The sequence below is a fragment of the Nicotiana tomentosiformis genome, chromosome 5 (genome assembly GCF_000390325.3).
Source record: "Nicotiana tomentosiformis chromosome 5, ASM39032v3, whole genome shotgun sequence".
Classification (NCBI taxonomy): domain Eukaryota; kingdom Viridiplantae; phylum Streptophyta; class Magnoliopsida; order Solanales; family Solanaceae; genus Nicotiana; species Nicotiana tomentosiformis.
Genome location: NC_090816.1, coordinates 75,834,967 through 75,843,415, shown reverse-complemented (window position 1 = coordinate 75,843,415; position 8,449 = coordinate 75,834,967). Strand labels below are relative to the sequence as shown.

Here is an 8,449-nt window from a genome sequence, read left to right as displayed (position 1 = left end):
TTAAAATCTCAAACATCTCCTGCAAATGAGTTAAGTGGTCCTCTGCGCGCAGGGACTTGACTAGCATGTCATCAATATAAACTTCCATCGACTCACCTATTTTTTTTCGAATATTTTATTTACTAGGCGTTGATAAGTAGCTCCTGTGTTATTTTTAGCCCGAAGGGCATTATATTATAACAATATGTTCCATACTTGGTGATAAACAAAGTTTTTTCTTGGTCCTTCGGGTTCATTCGAATTTGATTGTACCCGGAATAGGCATCGAGAAAAGTAAGGATCTCGTGGCCGGCTGTGGCATCGATCATCCGATCGATGTTAGGCAGTGAAAAAGAATCTTTGGGGCATGCGTTGTTTAGATCTTTATAGTCTACACACATTTTGAGTTTGTTCCCTTTTTTAGGGACTACAACTACATTAGCTAACCATTCGGAATATTTTACTTCCCGAATCGACCCTATTTTGAGAAATTTACTTACCTCGTCCTTCAAAAATGCGTGCTTTAATTCGGACTGAGGTCTTCTTTTTTGCTTCACCAGTCTGAACCTAGGGTCCAAGATCAGTCGGTGCATTGTTATCGATGGTGGGATTCCTTTCATGTCTACGTGGGACCAAGCAAAGCAATCTATGTTATCAATAAGAAATTGAATAAGGTTTTTCCTGAGTTCGGAGGTCAATCCCGTTCCCAAGTATACCTTTCTTTATGGTAGATGTTCGATCAATATAACCTGTTCCAGCTCTTCGGCCGTCGATTTGGTGGCGTCAGAATCCTCGGGGATGATAAAAGTTCGGGGAGTTAGGAAATCTTCCTCGTCATCTTCGGTTTCCTGCTTCACCAATTTGGTCGAGACTGGTGGCTGTGATTGCTATTTGGCCTCACGTACATTTCTAATGCTCGATCTTTTTGAGGCTGATAATGTTGATATCGGTGTTACCTCATCGACTGCAAACATTTCCTTCGCCACATGCTGCTCCCCGTACATTGTTTTCACGCCGTCCGACGTTGGGAATTTAATTACTTGGTGGAGAGTCGAAGGTACTGCCCTCATGTTATGGATCCAAGGCCTTCCGAGTAGGGAATTATATCTCATGTCGCCTTTGATTATGTGGAACTTTATGTTTTGGATGGTTCCGGCCATGTTCACTGGTAGAATAATTTCCCCTTTAGTCTTTTCGCTGGCCATATTGAAGTCATTTAAGACCCGAGTTGCGAGCACGACTTGATTTTGCAGACCGAGCTGTTCCACGGCCCTTGATCGGATGATATTCGCAGAGCTACCTGGATCCACCAAAACACGCTTACCTGAACTTTATTTAATAGGATAAAAATTACCAGAGCGTCGTTGTGGGGCTGAGAGATGCCTTCTGCTTCTTCATTTTCGAATGATAAAGTGCCTTTTGACACATAATCTCGGGTTTATTTTTTCCCTGTGGCCGATACCTTAGTGCATTTGAGTGCGGGTCTCTGTGGAGTGTCGACCCTGCAGATGATCATGTGAATGATATGTTGAGGTTCCTCTTATTTGTCCTTTCTGTTGGAGCCCCTTTCTCTAAAGTGATTCTTGGCTCGATCACTGAGGAATTCTCGAAGGTGGCCTTCACTGAATAGATGAGCTACCTCCTCCCTTAACTGTCTGCAGTCCTCGGCCATGTGGCCATGCGTACCATGATATTCGCACATAGAATTTGGGTATCTTTGGGAAGGATCAGTTTGCATGGGTCTGGGCCACCTAGTATCTTTGATTCTTCCGATTGCCGATACAATACTCGATGCATCGATATTAAAGTTATACTCCGATAACCGAGGTGCCTCCCTATGACCGGCATGTTTGTCAAAGCCATTCTTGCTCATCAGTCCTCGAGAATTCTATCTTCGATCACTCCTTCGATTGTTCCGGGCGGCATTGTGTGTCAAGCCATTATTCATTCGATCTATGAAGTATGGATGATATCGGTCTCTGTTCGACCTCGGTTCTCTATCGATGTCCATCTGTTTTTTAATAGCCGACCTGTTTGGATGTGCGGATCCGGAAAGAGTTCCTAATTGGTCGTCTTCGACCCTAATCTTTGATTGTTATCAATTGTGCACATCTCCCCAAGTTATTACCGGGTACTCGATCAAATTTTATTTCAGCCGACATGATGCCATCGAGCTTCGCTCGTTCAACCCTTGAGTAAAAGCTTAGACGGCCCAATCGTCTGTGACCGGTGGTAATTCCATGCGTGCCATTTGAAATCGGGACACGAACTCCCTAAGCATTTCATTATCCCTTTGTTTTACTTTGAAAAGGTCTGATTTCCTCGTTGCAACCTTTATGGCACCGGTGTGTGCCTTTACAAATGAATCCGCTAACATGGCAAATGAATCGATGGAATTCGGTGGCAGGTTATGATACCAAATCATTTCCCTCTTCTAGAGGGTCTCTCCGAATTTTTTTAACAACACGGATTCGATTTCATCATCTTCCAAATCGTTACCCTTGATGGCACTTGTATAAGAGGTGACGTGTTCGTTGGGATCGGTCATACCGTTATATTTGGGGATTTCAGGCATACAGAATTTTTTGGGGATTCGTTTTGGGGCTGCACTCGAGGGAAAAGGCTTTTTTATGAATTTCTTGGAATCCAACCCTTTTATCATGGGTGGAGCCCCTGGGATTTGATCGACCCTGGAATTATATGTTTTTACTTTCTTATCATTAGCTTCGATTCGCTTTGTGAGCTCCTCAAGTATTTTAGCAATTTCAAGAGTAGTCCCCGATTCTTGCTCGTTCGACCTTACTACGGCTGGCTCCGTTCGGTGGGCAATTTCTCGAGGTGGACTGGGTTCCGGTCTGCTTGGTAGCTGGGTTTGGCTCTGCAACTAAGCTATCGCTACCTGCTGGGCTTGTATCATATCAAAGATCATATGTAAGCTGATTCTGTTCTCCTCTACATTATGGGAGTCTCAAAGGCCACATGCGAGTTGACATCTAGCGGTACTTCGGCTCGAGCTTGAGGTACTTCGACTCGAGCTTCAATGACATCGATAAGCGACCTTCCGACCCTGGGCATTAGTTATTGGTTTCGTCTTGAAGGCCGGCTTCGTTGTCGGTAGGTAAAGCCATTAATCGAGGGTTTGCCATTGCTAGTTCGAAGTCAGAAACACCCTCAAAAGACGAGCGTAAACTGATGTGTGTTGCAGATTTGTATCAAACAAATAGTGTTATCCTTAGCCCCACAGTGGGCGCCAAACTGTTTTATCCGAAAAACGGATAGAGTTAAATTTATACGTATTCTAAGGATATGTGTTATATCTTAATACAAACCGTAAGGATAAATAGAAATATCAAATATGGATTGCAAATAGTACAAAGTAAACACGGTTATAAAGAAGATGATTTTTAGGACTGAACAGGTTGAACCAATTTATGAAGCTTAGAAGAACAACTCTTCTCTATATGAGAATATGGTGCTTGAATTACAATGTAAAAAAAAACTCTCCTTACAGAAATAATAACCATTTCCTTTATAGTAGAAAGACCTTACTTTAGATGTAATTAAAAATACATAGTGGGAGACCCATGATAAGCTTTTCCATAATTTCTGCCAGGATTCTCTCCTCTAGTGGGATTGCAATGACTCTTGTCTATAAGCTCGATATTAACTCGAGTTTTCGGTCTCGACTCAAGCTCTCGATCTTGACTTGAGCTCGATTTTGACTCGGATCCTTGCATTGGTTCGGGGTCAGGGTTGGTCGGTCTCTGAATCATAAGCTCGATAACTTTACTTTGCATCATAGTTCGATTTGGATTCGAGCTTGATAATGATATCGAGCTCGACATTGATCGGTCCTTCGGGCTCGAAGGTTGTTTGTACCATCTTCGGAACCCATTTTGAAGTCTTACTCCGATCTATTACGTTTTGACTTCGACCGATCGTACGAAGACCGAAATCTATTTCGACCGTATATAAGTATCATTGTTATTGGAGCCTCCCACTAGCCAAATTCCCACCTTGTAACCACTTCCTTGTGGATAAAAACCAAAGGTGAAATGACCATAAGCTGAGTACCACGCTGTAGGCTGAGTAGTGGGATGAAGAGAAGATCCTAATCCTATTGTATTAGGTGGCTTTGATTGAGCTCTAGCTACAAGGAAGAAATATAGAGACATGGTATTGAGGCACTATAAGAAATTAGGTTTTATGTGGCAACTTTTAGTGGCGACATCAAAACTTGTCGCAAAATTGAAAGTTTTAGTGGCGACCTTTTTATCCACCACTAAAGTTGTGTTTTAGTGGCGACTAAAAATATATCTCCACAAATAAACCTCATTTTTTCTTTCCCTCCGAAAATATTCTTGGCTCAAACGTTTTTTGAGGCGATTAGTGTGGAGTTGCCACTAGAGGTATTTTAGAGGCGACTATGTCGCCCCAATTAGTAGCGCTCCTGCGGCGATATTTTTATTGTTGCTAAATCAAACCTCTAAAATTAAGAAAATAAAAATTGAGAAAGTAAGAAACCCTTCTTTAGATTCATTTTCTTTTTAATTCTCTTTCTTTACTTTAGTGTTTCCCATGAAGAACAAAATCCTAGCGCCTACGGCCCCTCTTCTTCATAGATCTAGTTCATAGCCGTCGACCAACGACTGTAATCGTCGGTATTGTACCCACTTCTTCACGGCTATCCTGCTCTCTTCCCCAGAAATCTGTATCTCTTATGCTCTAGTTTTGCCTCTCAGGGAATCGGTACGTCTCCTGTCTCTTTCCGTTCTTTTATGAATTTAGAGGATTTTGTGTAAATTACTTTTAAACCATTCATTAGTTGGTTTCATCAATAAGTTTTTGATGCAGAGTAGCTGAATTTCCACGGATGCAAATCATTTGAGTAATTTGATCTAATTAATTGTAGCTTAGACATGAAGAGTTGTGTTAATTTGAGAATAGTAGAGGTGAACTTTGATTAATCAGTAAAAGAAAGTCAATCTTTGAGTTGCTACATGCCATAAGACTGTTTCATCTGATCATCCTACTGCTAGTGTGGTAAGTTTCTGTGACTTTTTTTCTATTGCTTATGAAATTTACTACATATATTTATTGTATATTTGCTTTGTTGATGTTGAATAGATACATATATTGACAACTTTGTTAAAAGACTTTTTTTGTACAGCAAGCATACCCCTCTAAAATTGAATTGTAATCATTTTAGGTGCTATTATGAACTTCATTACCCTTTTCTTTGTTCTGCACCCTCTAGAAAGTCTCAATTTCTATGTTATTCAAGGTGATTGAATTTTTTGTAAGTTTGCAATGGCACTTGGAAAAACTCATCTCTTTTGGACATATTCATCATAGAGGTAAGGCGTTAGTGCTTATATTTAGAATGTTTGAGCTACTTAAGGTATCGACTGCCTTATTAAGTGCTTAATTGTTTAAATTCATAGAGAGAATAAGTAAAATTAAAAGGCCATCTATTGAAAATTGTTTGTACATATGGAGAAGATTAGTGACAATTTTCCCATGCAGTGAGTAAAAAAGTTCTTATTGAATGGTGAATACACTGAAAAAATAGAATTTCTCGCACTCATGATATGTAGCACTTCAATTTCTGCCATCTTTCAAGATGATACTAGATTTTTCTCAAACCCTTTCATGCATAATATGATGTTATCGACATGAAGCCTTGCTTTCATTCTTTTTTTTTTTCAATTTCAGGGACAACGTTGTTTATAATGGGAATGGTTGGCAAGGAGGAGTTTGAAGATATCTTGTGATTCTTTTGTTTTCATGTGTAGATACCATGACATGTATTTATGAAGTGGTGTCTTTGTATTATGACATTTGAGTTATGAAAAGTTCTTATGCTACTCTTCTTGAGAAATGTAGGTGGTATTGTCTTTGTATTGGTAATGGACTACTATTATATATTGGATAATTAATAGTAAAATAGATTTTATATTAGTTTTTTTTAAACGAAAAGTTTGTATTGTGGCAACCCTTAGTCGCCTCTAAAAGAGATACAGGAAATTTAAGTTCTCTGTTGTGGCGATCTAATGTCGCTACTAAAGTATTAGTGGCGACTTTGTCGCTGCTAAAGTCTTCTTTTCAGCGGCGACCCTCGAAATCCCACTTGTGAATTGTTATTTGTGGCGTCTTTGTTTACTTTTAGTGGCAGGTTACGTCGCGACTAATGCGTCTTTTTTTGTGGTGACCTTCCGAAGTCGTCATAAGAAACATTCAGTTACGCAAGTACTTGCTGCAACCTGTGGTCGCCCTAAAAACCTTTAGCTGCGACATTCTGATCTTTTGTAGCGAATTTTGGTGCCACTAAAAGCCTGATTTCTTGTAGTGAAGTGAGAGAAAACAGAACAAGTTTTAACTCTTAACATGGTTTTAACCCCATCCTTGACAAAATAAGAAAAAGAAAAAGTATATGTAAAAATGAAAACTATAGAAACAATAAAGACAGCCAGAAAATCTCTTCTCAAGAAATATCCAAGAAGAAACTGGGAATATTACTTGGTCAAGTCAACCATTAGGTTTTCTTAATGGGTTAGCATCAATAGAAAACTATAAACAAGCAGAGAAATATTTTAATCGAAAAGTCTTCCATGAGAAAAGTCTGATGAAAGACCTGAGAAAAGGACAATTAATTCTATCTTTAAACTTTCCATGCGTAAGAATTCTAACTTTGAAAACAAAGGCTGAAAAGGACTACAAAGAAAGAAACATTAACTACTCCCTTTGGTCCATATTAGTAGAAAATATTGTTTCTAAATTCTCTATTTTCATATTTTAATTTTTCATTCTTTTCTTTTCCTTTCCCTTGTTTACAATTAAAGTACAAAGGTCTAATATGAAGACCAAGATCAAAGAGGTTAGAAGTAAGAACATATTTTGCAACAAAGCGCCACGTTCAAACTGGTTTTGGTTCACATAAATAAAATGCTTGACATTCTATTACAAAGTAAAATTTATGCTTCATTATACACCAGTATATTACAATATACATAAGACATAAGAAACCTAAACAATGTTTGTGTATGCTAAAAATGGTATGTCCATAATTCCTTCTAACATGAGAATTACTCATAGAAGGGCGCAGATCAGGATTATCATGAGATCATTTTCGACAAAGCATTTGTGTACCCAAGTAGGAAGAAAGATCTCATCCTCAGTTGAGACATTGATATCCATATTACTTCTACAGCATATGATCTCCAAGAGCTTCACTCCATAGCTATAAACATCTACTAAGGCGCTATTCTGCAACTCTGGTGCCAAATACTCTCTTTTTTTGAGCTGAAGTTGGTTCCCTACTTGATTAGGAACCAAAAACTTTGCTAGCCCAAAATCAGAGATTTTAGCCGTCCACAAGTCATCTACAAGGACATTGTGTGGCTTTATGTTGCAGTGAATTATGCAAGTCTCGCATTCTTCATGCAAATAAAGTATTCCCATTGATATGTCAAGTGCAAGCCTCATCCTTTGCTCCCAAGAAGGTCTTGTTTCAGAATTAAATAGGATATCTGCAAGTGATCCATTGCTCTTGTACTCGTATACAAGAATCTTTTCAGATCCCTCCAAGCAAAAACCAAGCAAATGAACCAAGTTTTTGTGACGAGTGTTGATGCCCAATTTTGCCCTCATATTTTCTCAAATAATATATATACTTTCAAATATCATTTTTTTGCATCATTATTTAGTTTACAAATCTATACGAGCATTTTCTATAATTTTCCATAATTTTTAGAGTTTTTAAATTGATTTCCGTGTACTTAAATTACTTGAATAATTATTAATTACTCCTTCAAATTATTTTGTGATGACTTAGTTACCTAAAATTATTATTTGCACCTATAACACAGGTTTCAAATATTTTACTTCATTTTTTTTTATATAATTACATTAGTATTTTAAAGGCTATTTGCACAATTTTGCAGTAATAGCCCTTATTCAAACATAAATGCTCTTTATTTATATTATTTGTGTCAAAATTGCATTTTATATTTTTTATAATACTAAGTTATTATTTTTAATCATTTTAGTGCATAAATAATATTCTTATTTATTTATTAATCATTTTTATAAGTTACTTTCGATAAATATTGCCTATTTAAATAATAGCCCAGATTTAAACTAATTTTTTGGACCAAAATTGGCCCAGTATCCTTAGCCCAACCCCCTGGCCCAAGACCAAACGACCCCTTTAGTTATAACCCGTCGGGACCCGTTCCGTGACCCACCCGCTTCTCCTATAATCCTGGTCGTTGATCTCAAATGATCAACGGCCCATATCCATTCCCCCATTTTAATTAACCTAACCCGCCCCAAAACCCTATCATCTTCCTCCCAGACGCCGCCTTTGAATCCTCTCGTCTCCTCTCCTCAAAAACCCTAGCCGACCTCTCAATTTTCTCCAAATCCGTCTCAATCATGGATTCTTTCCATGATTTCCTTACCTTTTATG

General features: G+C 38.3%; 1 protein-coding gene and 1 long non-coding RNA gene across 3 annotated transcripts; one reads left to right on the top strand and one right to left on the bottom strand.

The window, feature by feature from the left end:
- Positions 1-3,906: 3,906 nt before the first annotated feature.
- LOC104096174 (uncharacterized) lies at positions 3,907-5,860 on the top strand. Of its 2 annotated transcripts, XR_001969230.3 has the most exons (3): positions 4,348-4,728; positions 4,834-5,022; positions 5,695-5,860. It is a non-coding gene; the product is annotated as an uncharacterized lncRNA (long non-coding RNA). The 2 variants fall into 2 exon arrangements; XR_011407857.1 differs by having other exon boundaries at positions 3,907-4,728; positions 4,834-5,860.
- A 403-nt stretch (positions 5,861-6,263) lies between these two features.
- LOC138892592 (G-type lectin S-receptor-like serine/threonine-protein kinase LECRK2) lies at positions 6,264-7,629 on the bottom strand. The gene is made up of 2 exons (XM_070176328.1): positions 7,129-7,629; positions 6,264-6,383 (listed from the first exon to the last, which is right to left on the bottom strand). Exons 1-2 carry the CDS (start codon positions 7,627-7,629, stop codon positions 6,264-6,266), a joined length of 621 nt encoding a protein of 206 aa, XP_070032429.1.
- Positions 7,630-8,449: the final 820 nt, after the last annotated feature.